Here is a 23,155-nt window from a genome sequence, read left to right as displayed (position 1 = left end):
AGAGAATATTCACAAAAGTTAAGGTAAAGACATGCTTTGATGGTTTAACATGGCAGAGATAAATAATCTGTCATCTCCAAATGAGCAGTCTCTGCGACCAGTTGAGCTGACCAATGTTAAACAAACGAATGTTCCATATTCTAAAGCAGTTTGCTATTTATCATATGCCTATTTATCATATGCCGTGAGTAAGCAGTATTGTGAAGAGCACCATAGACATTTCCTGCTGTTGCACAGACAAGTTCTTTTGCCGCACTCACAGCTTCAATAAGGATCAATAACCATGACAACTAATATGGCAGTTCAGCAGACTACCACTGTAGAACGAGGTACCCCACTCGATGGCAGAGATGGCATAGTGGTGACTTTGGAGGTGGGAGACACACAACTGATGGCACATTGAGCCATTCTGGCTGCTAGAAGCCCTGTCTTGGATGCCACATTCTGCCATGACATGCTACAGACCAGCAGTGGTGAGGTCACTATCACAGACCTCCAGGTCACAGTACTGAGACACTTACTGGTGTACTTGTGTATTGTACAGATCTCCAAACCCCCCCTCCCACCACATTGCTGCACAAACAAGTTCTTTCGACACACCCACAGAGTCAATAAGAATCAACCACTGCGGCACCTAACAGGAAAGTTCAGCAGACTGCCACTGTAAGCCAAGGTACCCTACTGAATGCCAGATAAGGCACAGGTGGCTTTGGTGGTTGGAGACATGCAACTGGCTGCACACAGGACCATCCTGGCTACTACAAGCCCTGTCTTTCAGACCCCTTTCCACCACGACATGCTACAGGCCAGCATTGGTGAGGTCACTATCAGAGACTTCTAGGTCCACTATGACAGCTGCTACCCTTCTTGTACATCCTCCAGTCCTCCAACCCCACCACAAACCCTCCTTCTCCCCCTCCCCCCCCCCCCACCCAACCTGCTGCTGCACAGAGAAATTTTTTGCCGCAGCCACAGTGTCAGTAAGGATCAACCACTGTGCAACGTAATACGTAAGTTCAGCAGACTGCCACTAGAGATAAGGGTACCCTACTGGATGAAAAAGACGGCACTGTGATGACTTTGGTGGTGGGGGACACGCAACTGGTTGAACACAGGGCCATCCTTCCTGCTAGAAGCATAGTCTTCAAGGTCACATCCCGCCACGCCATGCTAGAGTGGCAAGGTCACTATGACAGTACTCGACGTCCCCATAGTGTGACAGCTGGTATCATATTTGTAATCCCTCAAGTCCTCCAATAACCCCCACCCCCACCCCCCGCCCCCAATACCACCACACACGCACACACACACTGGTGCGCAGAAAAGTTCTTTCGCCACACACACAGCAGCATCAGTAAGATTCGACAACCGTGGCACATAATAACGAAGATTAGCAGACTGCCACTGTAGGCCCAGGTACCCAACTGGATGCCAAAGATGGTGCTGTGGTGGCTTTGGTGATGGGGGACATGCAACTGGCTGCACATAGGGCCGTCCTGGCAACTATCACAGACATCCATGTCTCAGTACTGAGGCAACTACTGTGCTACTTGTACATCGTCCAGTTCTCCAAAAACACCCCTCAACCCTCACTATTGCACAGACAAATTCTTTGTGGTAACTCTGGTGGTGGGGGACACATAACTGATGGCACGCTGAGCCATCCTGATGCTAGAAGCCCTGACTTTGAGGCCGCAATCTGCCATGAAATACTACAGGGCAGCAGCGCCGAGGTCAGTATCACAGATCTCCAGGTCCCAATACTGAGACAGTTACTGGCATACTTGTACATCACCCAGTCCTTGAAAATGCCCCTCTCCCCACACTGCTGCACAGACAAGTTCTTTGGCCGCACACACAGTTTCAGTAAGGATCAACCATCGTGGTGCCTAACAGGGAAGTACAGCAGACTGCCACTGTAAACCCAAGGTCCCTACTGGATGCAAGAGATGGCACTGTCGTGACTTTGGTTGTGGGGGACACGCAACTGGTCCCACACAGGGCCATCCTGGCTGCTAGAAGCCCGATCTTCAAGTTCACGTTCCACTGTGACATGCTACAGGCAAGGAGTGGTGAGGTTGCTATCACAGACATCCAGGTCCCAGTACTGAGACACCTATTGGCTTACTTGTACATCATCCAGTCCTCCAAAATCCCCCATCCACACACACCTGCTGCCAGACAAGTAGTTTGTGTGACATTGCTGGTGTGTGATATGCAACTGGCGGCACATAGGGATTTCCTGGCTGCTAGAAGCCCTGTCTTTCAGGGCCCTTTCCACCATGACATGCTAGAGCCCTGCATTGGTGATGTCACTATCAGAGACTTTGAGGTCGACAATGACAGCTGCTATCCTACTTGTACATCCTCAGTCCTATAACCCCCCCCTTCTTGCTGATGCACAGAGAAGTATTTTTGCCACACCCAAAGCATCAGTAAGGATCAACCACCATGCCACCAAATAAGAAAATTCAACAGGCTGCAACTGTAAACTCAGGTAACTTACCGGATACCAGAGATGGCACTGCAGTGTCTTTGGTGGTGGGAGACACACAACTGGCCACACACAGGGCTGTCTTGACAAGTAGAAGCCCCGTCTTCGAGGCCATGCTCTGCCATGACATGCTACAGGCCAGTAGGGGTGAGGTCACAATCACAGACACCCAGGCCCCACTACTAAGACAGCTACTGGGCTATTTACACATTGTCCAGTCTCCATAACACCTGCCCCCTCACCCCAACTGCTGCACAGACAAGTTCTTTGTGTAACTTTGGTGGTGGGTGATACGCAACTGGTGGCTCACAGGGAATTCCTGGATTCTAGAAGCTCTGTCTTACAGGCTCCTTTCTGCTATGACCAGCATTGGTGACGTCACTATCAGAGACTTCAGGGTCATCTGTGACAGCAGCTATCCTACTTGTACACATGAATCCCACTTTTAAAAACTCCAGTTCTCCAACACCACATTTCCCTCTCCCGCCCACCAGTCACACAATGCAGCACAGGGAATGTTCTTTTGGCGCACCCACAACGGCAGTAAGGATCAATTACCATGGCACCTAATAAGAAAGTTCAGCAGTCAGCCACTATAGAGCTAAGCACCTTACTGGATGATCCACGTTCAATGATGATGTACTGGAGGCCAGCGATGCAAGGTCACTAGTCACTATAATATACGTCCTTGTCCCGATACTGTGACAGCTGCTATCCAGTCCTCCAGCCCCCACCCCCAAGCTGTGGCTGCATAAACCAGATCTTTTGCTGCACCCACAGTGTCAATAAGGATCAACCACTGTGGCACCTAACAGAGAAGTTCAGCAGCGTGCCACTGTATACCAAGGTGCCCTACTAGATGCCACAGACAGCACGGTAGTGACTGGTTCTGGGGGACATGCAACTGATTGCTCACAGGGCCATCTTGGCTGCTAGAAGCCTGGTCTTTGAGGCCATGCTCCACCATGACATGCTCAAGACAACAGTGGCGAGGTCAGTATCACAGAAATCGTGGTCCCAGTACTGAGAAAGCTACTGGGCTACTTGTTCGTCATCCAGTCCTCCAAAACCACTCCTCACTATTGCATAGACAAAATTTTTATGGTGACTTTGGTGGTGGGGGCACACAACTGATGGCACACTGAGCCATCCTGGCTGCTAGAAGACCTGTCTTTCAGGCCCCTTAATGCCATGAAATGCAAGAGCCCAGCATTGGTGACATCACTATCAGAGACTTTGAGGTCATCTATGACAGCTGCTATCCTACTTGTACACATGTATCCAACTTTTACAACACAAGTCCGCCAACACCACCTTTCCCCCCTTCCGCCCCCCACTCCCCACACGCTGCAGCACAGGGAATATTATTTTGCCACTCCCATAGCAGCATAAGGATCAATTACCATCGCACCTAAGAAAGAAGTTCAGCAGTCAGCCACTATAGAGCTAGGCACCTTACTGGATGCCAGACATGGTGCTATGGTGACTTTGGTGGTGAGGGACATGCAACTGGCAGCACATAGGGCAGTCCTGGAAACTAGGAACCCAGTCTCTGAGTCCATGTTCAACAATGATGTGCTGGAGGCCAGTATTGGCAAGTTCACTATCACATACATCCTGGTCCCTGTCCTGAGGCAGCTACTGTCTTACTTGTACATCCTTCAGTCCTCCAGTCCTCCAGCCCCCACCCCCATGCTGTGGCTGCACAGACCAGATCTTTTGCTGCACCCATAGTGTCAGTAAGGATCAACCACTCTGGCACCTAACAGGGAGGGTCAGCAGAATGCAACTGTATACCAAGGTGCCCTACTAGATGCCACAGACAGCATGGTAGTGACTGGTTGTGGGGGAGAAGCAACTGATTGCTCATGGGGCCATCTTGGCTGCTAGAAGCCTGGTCTTCGAGGCCATGCTCCACCATGACATGCTCAAGACAACAGTGGCGAGGTCAGTATCACAGAAATCGTGGTCCCAGTACTGAGAAAGCTACTGGGCTACTTGTTCGTCACCCAGTCCTCCAAAACCACTCCTCACTATTGCATAGACAAAATTTTTGTAGTGACTTTGGTGGTGGGGGCACACAACTGATGGCACACTGAGCCATCCTGGCTGCTAGAAGACCTGTCTTTCAGGCCCCTTAATGCCATGAAATGCAAGAGCCCAGCATTGGTGACATCACTATCAGAGACTTTGAGGTCATCTATGACAGCTGCTATCCTACTTGTACACATGTATCCAACTTTTACAACACAAGTCCGCCAACACCACCTTTCCCCCCTTCCGCCCCCCCCCCTCCTCTCCCCACACGCTGCAGCACAGGGAATATTCTTTTGCCACTCCCAAAGCGGCATAAGGATCAATTACCATCGCACCTAAGAAAGAAGTTCAGCAGTCAGCCACTATAGAGCTAGGCACCTTACTGGATGCCAGAGATGGTGCTATGGTGACTTTGGTGGTGAGGGACACACAACTGGCAGCACATAGGGCAGTCCTGGAAACTAGAAACCCAGTCTGCGAGTCCATGTTCAACAATGACGTGCTGGAGGCCAGTATTGGCAAGTTCACTATCACATACATCCTGGTCCCCGTACTGAGGCAGCTGCTTTCCTACGTGTACACCCTCCAGTCCTCCAGCCCCCACCCCCATGCTGCTGCTGCACAGACCAGCTCTTTTGCTGCACCCATAGTGTCAGTAAGGATCAACCACTCTGGCACCTAACACGGAGGGTCAGCAGAATGCCACTGTATACCAAGGTGCCCTACTAAATGCCACAGACAGCACGGTAGTGACTGGTTGTGGGGGAGAAGCAACTGATTGCTCATGGGGCCATCTTGGCTGCTAGAAGCCTGGTCTTCGAAGCCATGTTCCACCATGACATGCTCCAGGCTAGCAGTGGCGAGGTCAGTATCACAGAAATCGTGGTCCCAGTACTGAGACAGCTACCGGGCTACTTGTTCGTCACCCAGTCCTCCAAAACCACTCCTCACTATTGCATAGACAAAATTATTGTGGTGACTTTGGTGGTGGGGCCACACAACTGATGTCACACTGAGCCATCCTGCCTGCTAGAAGCCCTGTCTTCGAGGCTACATTCCACCCTCACATACTACATGCCAACAGCACCGAGGTCACTATCGCAGACCTGCAGGACCCTGTAATGAGACAGTTACTGGTATATTTGTGTATCGTCCCGATGTCCAAACCGCCTCCCCCCTCACTGTTGTACAAAGAAGTTCATTTGCCACACCCAGAGAGTGAGTAAGGATCAACTACTGTGTCACCTGACAGTGATGTTCAGCAGACTGCCACTGTAAATTCAGGTAACTTACTGGGTACCAGAGATGCCACTGAGGTGTCTTTGGTGGTCGGGGACATGCAACTGGCTGCACACAGGGCCATCCTGGCAACTACACACTCAGTCTTTCACACCATGCTCTGTCATGACTTGCTAGAGGCCAGCAGTGGTGAAGTCGATGTCACACACATCCAGGTCCCAGTACTGACGCTGCTATTAACCTACTTGTACACTGTCTAGTCCTCCGAAATACCTCTCCCCCCACATTGCTCTACAGACTAGTTCATTCCCGCACCCACAGTGTCAGTAAGGATCAACTACCATCACTCCTAATGAGCAAGTTCAGCAGACTGCCACTGTACACCCAAGTCTCGCCTCGATGCCAGGGATGATGCTGTGGTGACTTTGGTTGCGGGGGACATGCAACTGGCTGCATACAAGGGCATCACTGCTACTAGAAGCCCAGTTTTCATGGCCACGTTCTGCCACAACATGCTACACGCCAGCTGTGGTGAGGTCAATATCACAGATATCCAGGTACCGGTACTGGGGCTGCTATTAACCTACTTGTACATCATCCAGTCATCCAAAAACCCCCTTCCCCCCTAACTGCTGCACAGACAATTTATTTTGCCCCACGCACACAGTGTCATTGTGGCTCCTAATAGAGAACATCATCAAGCTGCCACTTTAAACCCCAGGGGCCTACTGGATGCCAGAGACAGCACTGTAGTGACTTTGACAGTGGGGGTCAAGCTGCTGGTTCCACACAGGGACATCCTGGCTGCTAGCATGGTCTGCAATGCCATGTTCCGCCATGATGTGCTAAGCCCAGCAGTTGCGAGGTCACTATCACAGACATCCAGGTCCCAGTACTGAGACAGCTACTGTGCTACTTGTACATCATCCAGTCCTCAAAAATCACCACTCACCCTACACTACTGCACAGACAAATTCTTTGTGGTGTTTCGGTGCTGATTGATATGTAACTGGTGGCACACAGGGATTTCCTGGCTGCTAGAAGTCCTGCCCCTTTCTGCCATGACTTGCTAGAGGCCAACATTGGTCAGGTCACTATCAGAGACTTTGAGGTCGACTATGACAGCTGCTATCCTACTGGTACATCCTCCAGTCCTCCAACCCCACCACATACAACCGCCCCCCCTCCCCCCTCCCTTTGCTGCTGCACAGAGAAGTATTTTTCCCATACCCACAGCATCAGTAAGGATCAACCACCGTATCACCTGATAAGAAAGTTCAGCAGACTGCCACTATAGACACAATTACCCTACTGGATAGCAAAGACGGCCCTGTGATGAAGTTGGTGGTGGGAGACACACAACTGATTGCTCACAGGGATCTCCTGGCTGCTAGAATCCTGATCTTCAAGGCCAGGTTTGGCCATGACGTGCTACAGGCCAGCAGTGGTGAGGTCACAATTACAGACATCGCGATCCCACTACTGAGACAGCTACTGGGCTATTTACACATTGTCCCGTACTTGAAACACTCCCCTCCCCCCCACCCCCACCCCCGCCCCGCCCCCCTACCTCAAGTGCTGCACAGATAAGTTCTTTGTGGTGACTTTGCTGATGAGTGATATGCAACTGGGGGCACACAGGGATTTCCTGGCTGCTAGAAGCCCGGTCTTTCAGGCCCCTTAATGCCATGTAATGCAAGAGCCCAGCATTGGTGACATCACTATCAGAGACTTTGAAGTCATCTATGACAGCTGCTATCCTACTTGTACACATGTATCCAACTTTTACAACACAAGTCCGCCACCACCACCTTTCCCCTCTTTCCCTCTTCCCTCCCGCCCCCCCCCCCCCCCCTCGCCACACGCTGCAGCACAGGGAATATTCTTTTGCCACTCCCATAGCAGCATAAGGATCAATTACCATGGCACCTAAGAAAGAAGTTCAGCAGTCAGCCACTATAGAGCTAGGCACCTTACTGGATGCCAGAGATGGTGCTATGGTGACTTTGGTGGTGAGGGACATGCAAATGGCAGCACATAGGGCAGTCCTGGAAACTAGAAACCCAGTCTCCGAGTCCATGTTCAACAATGACGTGCTGGAGGCCAGTATTGGCAAGTTCACTATCACATACATCCTGGTCCCAGTCCTGAGGCAGCTACTGTCTTACTTGTACATCCTTCAGTCCTCCAGTCCTCCAGCCCCCACCCCCATGCTGTGGCTGCACAGACCAGTTCTTTTGCTGCAGCCATAGTGTCAGTAAGGATCAACCACCCTGGCACCTAACAGGGAGGGTCAGCAGAATGCCACTGTATACCAAGATGCCCTACTAGATGCCACAGACAGCACGGTAGTGACTGGTTGTGGGGGAGAAGCAACTGATTGCTCATGGGGCCATCTTGGCTGCTAGAAGCCTGGTCTTCGAGGCCATGGTCCACCATGACATGCTCAAGACAACAGTGGCGAGGTCAGTATCACAGAAATCGTGGTCCCAGTACTGAGAAAGCTACTGGGCTACTTGTTCGTCATCCAGTCCTCCAAAACCACTCCTCACTATTGCATAGACAAAATTTTTGTGGTGACTTTGGTGGTGGGGGCACACAACTGATGGCACACTGAGCCATCCTGGCTGCTAGAAGACCTGTCTTTCAGGCCCCTTAATGCCATGAAATGCAAGAGCCCAGCATTGGTGACATCACTATCAGAGACTTTGAGGTCATCTATGACAGCTGCTATCCTACTTGTACACATGTATCCAACTTTTACAACACAAGTCCGCCAACACCACCTTTCCCCCCTTCCGCCCCCCCCCCCCCTCCCCTCCCCACACGCTGCAGCACAGGGAATATTCTTTTGCCACTCCCAAAGCGGCATAAGGATCAATTACCATCGCACCTAAGAAAGAAGTTCAGCAGTCAGCCACCATAGAGCTAGGCACCTTACTGGATGCCAGAGATGGTGCTATGGTGACTTTGGTGGTGAGGGACACGCAACTGGCCGTACATAGGGCAGTCCTGGAAACTAGGAACCCAGTCTCTGAGTCCATGTTCAACAATGACGTGCTGGAGGCCAGTATTGGCAAGTTCACTATCACATACGTCCTGGTCCCTGTCCTGAGGCAGCTACTGTCTTACTTGTACATCCTTCAGTCCTCCAGTCCTCCAGCCCCCACCCCCATGCTGTGGCTGCACAGACCAGTTCTTTTGCTGCACCCATAGTGTCAGTAAGGATCAACCACTCTGGCACCTAACAGGGAGGGTCAGCAGAATGCCACTGTATACCAAGGTGCCCTACTAGATGCCACAGACAGCACGGTAGTGACTGGTTGTGGGGGAGAAGCAACTGATTGCTCATGGGGCCACCTTGGCTGCTAGAAGCCTGGTCTTCGAAGCCATGTTCCACCATGACATGCTCCAGGCTAGCAGTGGCGAGGTCAGTATCACAGAAATCGTGGTCCCAGTACTGAGACAGCTACCGGGCTACTTGTTCGTCACCCAGTCCTCCAAAACCACTCCTCACTATTGCATAGACAAAATTATTGTGGTGACTTTGGTGGTGGGGCCACACAACTGATGTCACACTGAGCCATCCTGCCTGCTAGAAGCCCTGTCTTCGAGGCTACATTCCACCCTGACATACTACATGCCAACAGCACCGAGGTCACTATCGCAGACCTGCAGGACCCTGTAATGAGACAGTTACTGGTATATTTGTGTATCGTCCCGATGTCCAAACCGCCTCCCCCCTCACTGTTGTACAAAGAAGTTCATTTGCCACACCCAGAGAGTGAGTAAGGATCAACTACTGTGTCACATGACAGTGATGTTCAGCAGATTGCCACTGTAAATTCAGGTAACTTACTGGGGACCAGAGATGCCACTGAGGTGTCTTTGGTGGTCGGGGACATGCAACTGGCTGCACACAGGGCCATCCTGGCAACTACACGCTCAGTCTTTCACACCATGCTCTGTCATGACGTGCTAGAGGCCAGCAGTGGTGAAGTCGATGTCACACACATCCAGGTCCCAGTACTGACGCTGCTATTAACCTACTTTAACAGTGTCTAGTCCTCCGAAATACCTCTCCCCCCACATTGCTCTACAGACTAGTTCATTCCCGCACCCACAGTGTCAGTAAGGATCAACTACCATCACTCCTAATGAGCAAGTTCAGCAGACTGCCACTGTACACCCAAGTCTCGCCTCGATGCCAGGGATGATGCTGTGGTGACTTTGGTTGCGGGGGACATGCAACTGGCTGCATACAAGGGCATCACTGCTACTAGAAGCCCAGTTTTCATGGCCACGTTCTGCCACAACATGCTACACGCCAGCTGTGGTGAGGTCAATATCACAGATATCCAGGTACCGGTACTGGGGCTGCTATTAACCTACTTGTACATCATCCAGTCATCCAAAAACCCCCTTCCCCCCTAACTGCTGCACAGACAATTTATTTTGCCCCACGCACACAGTGTCATTGTGGCTCCTAATAGAGAACATCATCAAGCTGCCACTTTAAACCCCAGGGGCCTACTGGATGCCAGAGACAGCACTGTAGTGACTTTGACAGTGGGGGTCAAGCTGCTGGTTCCACACAGGGACATCCTGGCTGCTAGCATGGTCTGCAATGCCATGTTCCGCCATGATGTGCTAAGCCCAGCAGTTGCGAGGTCACTATCACAGACATCCAGGTCCCAGTACTGAGACAGCTACTGTGCTACTTGTACATCATCCAGTCCTCAAAAATCACCACTCACCCTACACTACTGCACAGACAAATTCTTTGTGGTGTTTCGGTGCTGATTGATATGTAACTGGTGGCACACAGGGATTTCCTGGCTGCTAGAAGTCCTGCCCCTTTCTGCCATGACTTGCTAGGGGCCAACATTGGTCAGGTCACTATCAGAGACTTTGAGGTCGACTATGACAGCTGCTATCCTACTGGTACATCCTCCAGTCCTCCAACCCCACCACATACAACCGCCCCCCCTCCCCCCTCCCTTTGCTGCTGCACAGAGAAGTATTTTTCCCATACCCACAGCATCAGTAAGGATCAACCACCGTATCACCTGATAAGAAAGTTCAGCAGACTGCCACTATAGACACAATTACCCTACTGGATAGCAAAGACGGCCCTGTGATGAAGTTGGTGGTGGGAGACACACAACTGATTGCTCACAGGGATCTCCTGGCTGCTAGAATCCTGATCTTCAAGGCCAGGTTTGGCCATGACGTGCTACAGGCCAGCAGTGGTGAGGTCACAATTACAGACATCGCGATCCCACTACTGAGACAGCTACTGGGCTATTTACACATTGTCCCGTACTTGAAACACTCCCCTCCCCCCCACCCCCACCCCCGCCCCGCCCCCTACCTCAAGTGCTGCACAGATAAGTTCTTTGTGGTGACTTTGCTGGTGAGTGATATGCAACTGGGGGCACACAGGGATTTCCTGGCTGCTAGAAGCCCGGTCTTTCAGGCCCCTTAATGCCATGTAATGCAAGAGCCCAGCATTGGTGACATCACTATCAGAGACTTTGAAGTCATCTATGACAGCTGCTATCCTACTTGTACACATGTATCCAACTTTTACAACACAAGTCCGCCACCACCACCTTTCCCCTCTTTCCCTCTTCCCTCCCCCCCCCCCCCCTCCCTCGCCACATGCTGCAGCACAGGGAATATTCTTTTGCCACTCCCATAGCAGCATAAGGATCAATTACCATGGCACCTAAGAAAGAAGTTCAGCAGTCAGCCACTATAGAGCTAGGCACCTTACTGGATGCCAGAGATGGTGCTATGGTGACTTTGGTGGTGAGGGACATGCAACTGACAGCACATAGGGCAGTCCTGGAAACTAGAAACCCAGTCTCCGAGTCCATGTTCAACAATGACGTGCTGGAGGCCAGTATTGGCAAGTTCACTATCACATACATCCTGGTCCCCGTCCTGAGGCAGCTACTGTCTTACTTGTACATCCTTCAGTCCTCCAGTCCTCCAGCCCCCACCCCCATGCTGTGGCTGCACAGACCAGTTCTTTTGCTGCAGCCATAGTGTCAGTAAGGATCAACCACTCTGGCACCTAACAGGGAGGGTCAGCAGAATGCCACTGTATACCAAGATGCCCTACTAGATGCCACAGACAGCACAGTAGTGACTGGTTGTGGGGGACAAGCAACTGATTGCTCATGGGGCCATCTTGGCTGCTAGAAGCCCAGTCTTTGAGACCATGTTCCATCATGACATGCTCCAGGCCAGCAGTGGCGAGGTCACTATCATAGAAATCGTGGTTGCAGTATTGAGACAGCTACTGGGCTACTTGTACATCATCCAGTTCTCCAAAACCACCCCTCACCCCACACTACTGCAATAGACAAATTTTTTGTGGTGACTTTGTGGGCAGTGGGGACACACAACTGATGGCTCACTGAGCCACCCTAGCTGCTAGAAGCCCTATCTTCCAGGCTAAATTCCACCGTAACATATTACAGGCCAACAATGCCTATCACAGACCTCCAGGACCGGGTACTGAGAAAGTTACTAGCGTACCTATGTATAATCCAGACGTCCAACCACATTCCTCCCCCTCTTCCCCCACACTGCTGCACAACGAAGTACTTTTGCCACACCCACAGAGTCAGTAAGGATCAACTACTGAATCACCTAACAGGGATGTTGAGCATAGTGCCACCGTAAACTCAGGTCACTTACTGGATACCAGAGATGCCACTGAGGTTTGGTTGCAGGGGACATGCAACTGGCTGCATACAAGGGCATCATTGCTTCTAGCAGCCCAATCTTCGAGGCCACGTTCCACCATGACTTGCTACAAGCCGACAGTGGCGAGGTCACTATCACAGATATCCATGTCCCAGTACTGAGACAGCTGCTGGCCTACTTCTACATCCTCCAGTCCTCCAAAACCCCCCTTCCCTCCTATCTGCTGCACAGACAAGTTCTTTTGCCCATCACACACAGTGCCATAGTGGCTCCTAATAGAGAACATCAGCAAACTGCCACTTTAAAGCCCGGGGGCCTACTGAATGCCAGAGACGGCACTGTAGTGACTTTGATGGTGAGGGTCATGCAACTGGTTCCACACAGGGCCATCCTGCCTGCTGGAAGTGCGGTCTGCAAGGCTGTGTTCCGCCATGATGCGCTACAGCCCAGTATTACCTCCCCCCCCCCCCTCGTCTCCCACACACACACACACACACACACACAACACTGCAGCACAGAGAAATGTTCTTCTGCTGCACCCACAATGTCACAGACATCCAGGGTCCTGGTACTGAGACAGATACCCTACTGGGTGCCAAAGACGGCAGTTTGATGACTTTGGTGGCAGGGGACAGGCAACTTGCGGCACACAGGGTCACAATGCCAGCTAGAAGCCCGGTCTTTAAGGTCATGTACCACCATGGAGTGCTAGAGGCCAGCAGTGGTGAGGTCACTATCAGAGATATCCAGGTCCTGGTGCTGTGGCAGCTGGTATCCTACTTGTACATCCTGCAGTATGACCTTCCCTCCCCCCCCCCCCCCCCCCATCTCCCACACACACACACACACACACACACACACACACACACACACACACACACACAACATTCTTCTGCTGCACCCACAGTGTCAGTAAGGATCAACTACCATGGCATCTAATAAGCAAGTTCAGCAGACTGCCACTGTAGAGCCAGGTACCCTACTAGATACCACAGATGCACTGTGGTGACTTTGGTGGTGACGGACATGCATCTGGCTGCACATAAGGCCATCCTGGCTACTAGAAGCCCAGTCTTTGAGGCCACGTTCCACCATGTCATACTGGAGGCCAGGAGTTGTGAGGTCACTACCACAGACTTCGACGTCAATTGTGACAGCTGCTATCATACCTGTACATGGTCCAGTCTTCCAGTCTTCCCCCCCCCCCCCTGCCCCCCCAACTGCTGCTGCACAGACAAGTTCTTTTGCTGCATTGCTGCACTCACAGTGTCAGTAAGGATGGAACCTAATAAGGAATTTCAGCAGAATGCCACTATAGACCAGGTATCCTACTGAATGCCAGAGGTGATGCTGTGATGACCTTGTTGATGGGGGACACTCAACTGGTGGCACACAGGGTCATTCTGGCTGGTAGAAGTCTGGTCTTCGAGGCCATGTTCCGCTATGATATACTGAAGATCATCAGTGGTGAGGTCACTATCACAGACATAAAGGTCCTGGTATTGACAGGGCTATTGTCCCACCTGTACATCTTCCAGTCCTCCAACTGCCACAGATAAATGTAGCATTTTGGTTCTGAAGGCAGAGTGTGGACAAATGTGGCCACACAGCTGCCTGTAGATAACACAGCTCCCACAGCTGTTCTCACACTGAGGCATTCCTGCAACAGTCTCAGGCAGACTGCCATCACATTCACGAAGACCTGCACCCACAAGGTTTCGGCCACGAAGGGCTGGGCTGTATGATGCACACACAGCCTGAGGATCTGATCGAAATGAGTCAGCTGCTCACAGAGATGTTCACGGGCCTTTCTGGACAGGAGAAGTGCATGTGGCTGAGCCAGGCGTTTCAGAGGGGGCAGTGGGGTAGCTGTTCGCACCAGCCTCAGACAGTCTGCCAATCACATTCATGAAGACCTGTACCCATGAGGTGATGGCTACGAAGGGCTGGGCTGACAAGGTGCACACACAGCCTCAGGATGTGATCAAAGTGAGTCAACTGCTGACTGAGGTGCTCTTGAGCCTTGTTGGACACCAAAAGAACAAGAAGCTTATCTAGGTACCACAAGAGGAGGCAGTGGAGGAGCTGTGGGTGGGCACCACCCTTAGGCAGGCTGGCATCTGGAGGCTGGCACTGAGCAAATCACTATCATAAACATCGAGGGTCCAGTACTGCGCCAGCTGCTGGCCTACCTGTACATCCTCCAACCCTCCCCCCCCCCCCCACCTCTCCCTCCCCACCCCCTGCCCTGGAAGGCAGAGTGTGAGTAGGAGGTGGCCGCGCAGCTGAACGTGGAGACTGCGGTTGCCACAGCTGTTCTCACAGTGAGGCACTCACCTACCTGCCTTAGGCATACTGCCATCACATTCATAAAGGCCCACGCCTATAAAGTAATGGCCATGAAGGGCTGGACTGATATGGTGTGCAGACAGCCTGAAAATGTGACTGGAGTGAGTCGGCTGCTCATTGAGGCACCAGGAACTCTTCTGGACAGGAGGAGGGCAAGAGGCTGATCCAGCCATCTCAGGATGGGGCAGTGGAGGAGTTTAAGTTGCTGCTAGTGGCAAGGGCAGACTTGGGGTCAAGAGAGGAGGCCTTACACAGCAGGACTGCTTGCACTGGGCAGCAGCCACGAACACGTGAAGGCAGTGAGGTGCCTGGTAGAGGGCAGAGCAGTGGTGGACACAGGAACAGACGGCAGAACACACTACAGCATTTTGCCACTCTTGTATCCCTGGTTTGGCTGCTGACAGCATGTTCTGCTGACATTGGCACTAGGAATGTGGACAGATGGATGCCTTGGATTGGATGGCAGGCGGAGGCCATGCAGAGGTGGCAACTGTCCTGCTTGGGACAGGGGCCAACAGGTCGGCCAGAACTAACAGCAGGGCACCTCCTTGGACCTCATCTGGCACAAAAACCACTAGCAGCTGATAGAGATGACCTCCTGAAACTTGCAGCCCAACATACATCTGTGGAATAAAGTTGAAAGAGTTTCTTCACATAAAAATATCAAAAAATATATAAAAAACTATTTCAGCTTTACTCCACAGATGTACATTGGGCTGCAAGCTTCATGAGAGTATTCCTGTCAGCTGCTGGTGGCAGCTGTGCCTGGTGATGTACAAGGTGATGTCCCCACTATTATTTTTGACCACCCTGTTGGCCCTGCCTCGAGCGACGCAATCTCCATCTCTGCATGTCTACATGCCCCCCCCCCCTCCCCCCTCCCTTCCTTGGCAACCAATGCACTGCCATCCATTTGCATGGCTAGTTATGTACTTCATACCCAATGACACTGAACATTTGACATATTTTTTACCAAAGGCCAATGATTCTCTTGAGGATTCTCTAAACATTTTGACACATGACTCACCACAGACGGAAGACTTGAGATATATACTGATGCTGCTTATGCCACTGATCCAGCAACTCACTGCTCAGTTAGTGGAGTGATTACAGAATTTAGTGGAGGAGCAGCCACCTGCACAAATGAATAGGAAAGCAACTACATGTGCAAGTGAATAGCAACAATACATATTATTGTTGAAAACAAAGTCAGGATATGCGGCTGCCAGTTGTAGGTACTTTAATTACGTAACCATTACGGCACCTCAACTCAACCTCTCGATACCAGCAATATTCTACTGTGTTTCTGTAAAGTAGCTGACATATTTCTGAGACAACATTCAGGTTTGATTTCATTAATGTAGAGGTACTTTGATACATCGATATGTTTATGTTGCAATAATATTATTCTTATGTGTATTCTTTCTTTTGTCACTATGATCTTTGTCGTACTTGTAACTCTGATTTTTGGGCGCGTAAGCGATTATTAGTTTGTTAGAGAGTCGGACCTTGAGAAAGTCAAGTCTTGGACGTCATGTTGGGAAGACGCATAATGTAGTCAGCTTATAAAATGTGAACTTTAACAGTGAGGAAGATTTTTTCAAGTATGTTTTGTATTGTGAAGTGATGTTTTGTATGTTACGTGATATTGCAATAAAAGCCATTAAAAGGAAGTGTAACTTAAATTCGGAGTGCTGATTACTTTTTTTTTTACATCACCATTGTCCTGCAAAAGTGTAACCTTCAAAAATGGTTTGTGAAACACATATACAAAACTTGTGAATATAGCAGAATAAAACCTAGGCGTCTTTGCATCCGAGCTTGGAATCATCACCACCTAGATTTTTGCCGACTGAGCCATGATTTTACAACGAGACCAGCGTGGGAAACACGAAAAGATGAATGCCTAGTTTATTCATTATTACATGAAATGACTTTATTAACTGTGCTCTAATGACACCTGCCACATAATAACTTTGTTGTTACCTGAAAATGCAGTATTTAGCAGCGTGAGCAACAGCACAATCATTATTAAATTTTGACCTTTGTTGTGGGAGATGTTAGACAGTGAAGGGGCAAGAGAAGCAATATGGCTATGAAAACTCTATGAAAAAATTTCCCAACTGGAGAGTGTTCCTTTTGTTTTTGTTGTAAAGCAAGTGCCGACCGAGCGAGGTGGCGCAGTGGTTAGCACACTGGACTCGCATTCGGGAGGACGACGGTTCAATCCCGTCTCTGGCCATCCTGATTTAGGTTTTCCGTGATTTCCCTAAATCGCTTCAGGCAAATGCCGGGATGGTTCCTTTGAAAGGGCACGGCCAATTTCCTTCCCCATTCTTCCCTCACCCGAGCTTGCGCTCCGTCTCTAATGACCTCGCTGTCGATGGGACGTTAAACACTAATCTCCCCCCCCCCCCCCCAAAGCAAGTGCCATTAAACTGGCCAAAAACTCTGAATTGCACAAGAGATCAAAACACATTGACATACATATGATCTACGTCTGTGAGAAAATTCAAGAAGGCCAGTTAGCTATTGGACTTGTACCTGGCAATAAACAAATTGCAGATATTCTCACCAACATAATGCCACATGTTCAACTTGAATATTTAAAATCATTAACTGCAATGTGTCTAGTACTATTTTTAGCAATATCATCATTTGGGGGATGTGCTGAAGTGAAATGTCTATCTTTTCTGTCTATACAATGCCCTTTGTTATTTCCTAAATACAGATGTCATGCTTTAAGAACTATTCCATGTGTGTGCTTTAAGTGGTACCATTCTTTGAGTTTCTACAATAAGTCTATAAAGGACACTGCTTACAAAACACTTGTGCATCACATCTTACAATGAACCCCTTGAGTGGAAGCTCGCAAAAGGCTAATGATATTTACGTCATTTGAAACTGCACATATTATCTACCATCTAACCACAATATTGGCTTCTAATGGCAACAGAGGGCAGGACTGAAGACATACAATGAGCTCAGATAAGGCTGTGGAGCATAGTTGAACTGTGTAGCTTATGAGGTGCTACAGTGTTAGTAGTGTTCATACAAAGCAGAGCAATGGCAACAATAAACAGACCAAACTTTGCATTATATCTACAACAACAGTTGCCAAAGTTAACATTTCATCAGAAAAGAACCCAAGGAATTTTGCAGAGTGAGAAAGAAGTAGCAGATCGAAGGTTAGCCTTTCTGCAAGATGAGTCAGTGGAATGTGCGATGTCATATACGCTTGACTGTGCAGACAATGTAGATGAGGAGTACAATGATGATGATGACACATGCTTAAAAAGTGAATGTGATACTGAAACAGGTGTTGGGCCAAGTAGTTTATCATCCTTGTCAGACAGGGAGCCACAAATCCTGAAATATAGTAAAGGACAATTCTTGTACAAGGAGCAGTTACTAAACATAATTACCCGCAGCATAGTAAAAAAAAATAATTATGAACAGATTTTGAATAAGTGCACAGCAATATGACCACATAGTGCTTAAGAAAAACTATGGATTTTCAAGGGAGAAGAAAGTGCACTTGTTACAAAAACTGGTGTTTGGCATTTCAAGGATGATAGATACAATTTACAGGATGGGCAGACCTATAACATTATGCACATATAACATTATGCACATCAAACTGCACATGATATATATTACAGTGATTTCAAGGGAAGCAGTGGGTGTTTGCATAAATTGAAACAGTGCTACAGAATCAGAAGACAGAAGATAACAAAATGTCAAACAAAGCACCAATTTGACAATGCACAGCAGACTGTGGAATTGACCCAAAATTTTTTTAGATGAGATAAACAAACTTAACCAATTGTTCAGTAAAGAGTTTGTTTTCAGCTCTGACCAATTGGGATTTGAAGTGGAAATGCATCAGATAAAAACCCTGGGAATTAGAGGTACTGAGCGAGTTGTACCAAGTTGAACTAACATCAATGCCTTAACAAATTCAAATACAATTATGGTAACTTCATCTGGATGCTAAATTGACTGGAAAGTTATTTATTGTGCTGCAAGTAGTTGGAGATGCTCTGCCTCCTATGATTGTTTCTTGTGTATGTGATCTTGCAAAGGCAGAAGGGAATATTTATGTCACAGCAAACAAGACTGGGAAAATGGGTGTAGGAGAACTACAACTATGGTATGAACACTGCTTTTGGCCAAGAGCTAGTCAAAATAACTTGCTTTTGCTTGATTCATCGATTCCTGGTCTATGTACAAAAATCATTCTCCTTTAGAGCAAACTATCCCTTCTGAAAAGCGTGTGACACTGCAATCCATACCACTTGGAACAACTGGCCAAATACAGTCTCTGGATCTTTGTTTTTTCCATGTGTGTAAAATATATTACCACACTATCTGCAGCTACATCTTAAGAGATAGCCAGTTGGAGCTTATGCTCCATGACAGACTGTGTCACATTCTGTCTGATGCCACCGCATTCCATCAGTTGTCTTCACCCTGTTACACCAATATATGCATTCTTTAAGGGTGGATACATAGCTGAACATCTTGCACTGTTTGCACCTCCCAAGTAGTTCACCCTTGATCTTGATGGTGTGAACCTTTGGGATCACTGTGATGTGCCATTTTTCATTCAGTGTCCATGGTGCAAGTTAATAGTTTATTTTGAACATTTCTTGAATGACGGTAATGTTCATTTCGTGAAGTGTAATACATACATTTCACAGATGGTTGATCTCTGCATCTCCCGGACACTCATTTTCTTCGCCCTCCTGAAGCTCACATCGAGTCATTAGGAACTAATATTTTTCCTGTCATAATTGTTAACACAACAATTTTAAATGAGCCTTACTAAACACTGAACTTGCGATCTTGCACTCAAGGAGTTGTTAGAATATTTCTCATATGTGTGGGACCCGTAAGAAAGAGGAATAACAGAGGATATTAAAATTATATAAAAAAAGAGCAGCACAAATAGTCAAAGGTATGTTTGACTCCTAGGAGAATTCCACAGAAATGCTGAAACATCTGAACTGGTATAAACTTGAAGATAGATGCCAGTTATCCCATGAAAGTCTATTTACAAAGTTTCAAGAACCAGTATGAAGTAAAGAATTTAGGAATAGACTTTAGCTCCCTATGTATCTCCCATGTTGACTCTGCCAAGACAAGATTTCACTAATCACAGCATTCACAGAAGCATTTAAGCATTCAACCCTCCTACACCCCATATGGTATTGGAATGGCCAGTGAGATAGGTATCTGATGAATTTGGCATTAACAAGGCTAGTGCTCATGCCATCATTCACAAGGATAGGGTAAGTGGAGGATGTGACAAGTAGAAGACATCACAAATGGTAACTGCTAGAGATTTCATTGCCTCATGTATCTGTAGAATCATCTTTCCTGCAAATCATCATAACACAGGGTGAGGCTTGGTATAACCAGTTCCATTCAAAGCTGGGTTGGCCATCACAGTAGTCTCAGTACACAGCTCTTGCATCACATTTCAATGGATATCGAATATCTGACATCGATGCTACACTCAATTCCAGATGAAACCTTTCCAGAGTTTCCACTAGAGGAGTAACTGATGCTGAAAGTTTTATTTACTAAGATGCCTTTCATTAAATAGAAAATGCTTTTGGAGATGTCGGGAAGGCTGTTCCCATATTCCTTGGTAAAGAAGATAGCGATCTGCTGTAAGTGTCAAGACAAATTTCACTGATCAGTTAATTTTAACTTTCTGTTTTTGGCTGAAATTGCGTTTAAGGCATGATGTGAGTTGGCAGAAGATAAGGCACAGAGTCAGTGCCACTGCCACCAGGAAGGTGGCAACATCTAGGAGCAGGAGCTGGTACCAGGTGAGGTCAAGGGCGGCGGACCTGAGATGTCGTGCCCCCTGGTGGCGCAGCACATACTCCACCCAGTAGACCGCCTCCTCCAGTGGCGGCCGAGGGCGGTCACGGAACAGCAGGGACAGATGCTTCGCCTGCTCCCGATACCTGCACACAGTGAGCAACTGATGTGGCATGAAATGGAGCTTACTTAACATCACTGATGAACTAAGTGACTCCTATTCACAAACACATATTCATATTTTTAAGTGTGTTGTTTTACTTCCACATAACACATGAAGTTAAGGTACTATAATAATATGGTACCAGAAATGTAAATGAAAAATTTATGAGACAGTAATACAGAATATCTGCATTATTTGTATTGTTTAATATATTTTTGTATCGATTTTTTTATACGTTTCTTGTGTAACATAGAAATGTACACTGTGCAGCACCATTGAAGGATCACAATTTAGAAATGCTGCAATTGCCTCTTGTTGTGACACATAAGTTTGAAATTTGGCTCAAAAGTGTCTACAATCTTCCTCTGCAATAGTGCAAAAGTGTGGCACCCTGTAATGTTACCCTCAGACCCAGTGATGCCGCAGACGGATAGGTGTCGACACTGCATGAATGTGGCCATATGATTTCCTAGGAGATTCAGCATTTTCTCTAAAGAAATATCTCATGAGGCCTTTCCTGAAAGGTTAGTGATTGTAGATGATGCTAAAGACACATGCAGCAACCAATTATCTTGGAAAAAAATAGTGGTAGAATGTGCTTTTGAGTCTACATAGTGATTCTGTGATGATGCTACAAACTTTCAAGAATGGTGGGAAAGAGTAACTGTATCTATTTGAGGCAAGAGACCCTGGTCGAGAAACCACTGAGTCAAAAGTTATAAGAGAAAATCGTTCTGGCAATTCTGACAGTGGACTTCTTCTATCCAAGGTCCTTGCTTTCCTATTTTGGGAGGAGGTACTATAGACTGAAACAACAAAACCATTCCCAGTAAACACGGGCTCTAAAATGCTTACCTTAGGAGCTATGAGAAGTTATTCAGTAGAAGAGGTTTCACAGTTGTGAAGGTGAACAAGCGGTCATAGGTCTTAGGACATGCATCTCAGACCCAATGTTTACTAGACATATTTTTCTTCTTCTGGCCCACACTAACACCTTGCAAAATATGGAAATCAAAGAGCTTGCAGTAGACGAGGTCCACAGTCAGAAGTATGAGCACAATTTTCACTTGTAACTTTTGACTCAGTCATTCCTGGTCCAGGGTCTCTTACCTCAAACTGAGACATATACCCTTCTCTGTCATGCCTGAAAGCTTGTGACATCATCACGGTATCATCCTTTATAACATCTAAAATTGAAATTTTGCATAAACCTATCAAAACCAGTGCAGAAAATGCAGTACGTATTGTGAATGCTATAACTGTATTACACATTACGTGTGATCTTTAATCAATAAATGAGACCAACACTGCAATTTTTTCCAGGATTTATACCAAAATATATCAAAAACTGCACAACAATTTACAAAACAGATATAATGTTTCATCATGAGCAGTCTTGAAGGTGAGGGAAAAATTTTAAATTGTATTCTGAACCAAATACTATACAAAGATTGCAAAATATGATTATTAATAAATCTGTTGTGTGTACTTATGTATAGTACCAATTACTTTGGAAACTTACATGCTTTCTCATATGATATTAAAAGGTATTGTAATTTTTATTTCTCTTGTCTTTACTTCATAGATATGTGCTTCTGTGTATGAGATGGGCGACCATGTGGAATTGGCACTTTCTACAATTCATAAAGTCTTGGTCGCAGTTTAATTTATTGATGTGCTTTGATACATCATCATCATCATCATCATCATCATCATCATCATAGCTTAACTGTGTTAAAAAGGAAAGGAAGAGTTACAATATGAAAAGCCACAGAGCTATTACACTGATCAACCAGAATATTAAGACTACCGACCTACTACTGATATAAACCTGTACAGGCGATAGCAAATCACCTGGCGAGGAATGACTGCTACTCATGGTGCATGCAGCATCAGTGTGTAGAATGGGGAAGGCGAATGATCTATCTGAGACTGACCAAGGGCAGACTGTGATGGCCTGGAGGCTTGGCATGAGCATCTGGGAAGCTGCACGACTTGTTGGGTGCTTGAGGACTGCTGTGGTGAGTGAATTCAACACATGGCAAAACCAAGCTGAAACCACAACAAGACATTGTGCGGTTGGACAGCCACCACTCATTATAGATGGTGGATGTCACAGGCTGGTAAGACAGGACAGGGACGAACTGTGGTGGAACTAACATCACACTTTATTGCTAGGCATAGCACAAACATGTCTGAACTAAAGTGCAGCAAACTCTCCTAATGATCGACTTCCATAGCCGACGACCAATGCACATGTCAATGTTAACACCACGGCATCAGTAACTACACTGAAATGGGCACCTGACCAAAGGCAA

General features: G+C 47.8%; 1 protein-coding gene across 1 annotated transcript in view; it reads right to left on the bottom strand.

The window, feature by feature from the left end:
- Window positions 1-20,011: 20,011 nt before the first annotated feature.
- The window catches only part of LOC124798666 (UDP-glycosyltransferase UGT5-like), a 90,468-nt gene continuing 87,324 nt past the window's right edge, over window positions 20,012-23,155 (bottom strand). The window contains exon 7 of the mRNA XM_047262166.1: window positions 20,012-20,820. Coding sequence (XP_047118122.1) covers window positions 20,544-20,820 — 277 coding nt within the window. The 3' untranslated portion in view covers window positions 20,012-20,543. The remainder of the gene's footprint in view (window positions 20,821-23,155) is intronic.

This window comes from Schistocerca piceifrons, chromosome 5 (genome assembly GCF_021461385.2).
Source record: "Schistocerca piceifrons isolate TAMUIC-IGC-003096 chromosome 5, iqSchPice1.1, whole genome shotgun sequence".
Lineage (NCBI taxonomy): Eukaryota > Metazoa > Arthropoda > Insecta > Orthoptera > Acrididae > Schistocerca > Schistocerca piceifrons.
Note: the sequence above shows the minus strand (reverse complement) of the source record. Positions and strands in the feature narration are given on the sequence as shown.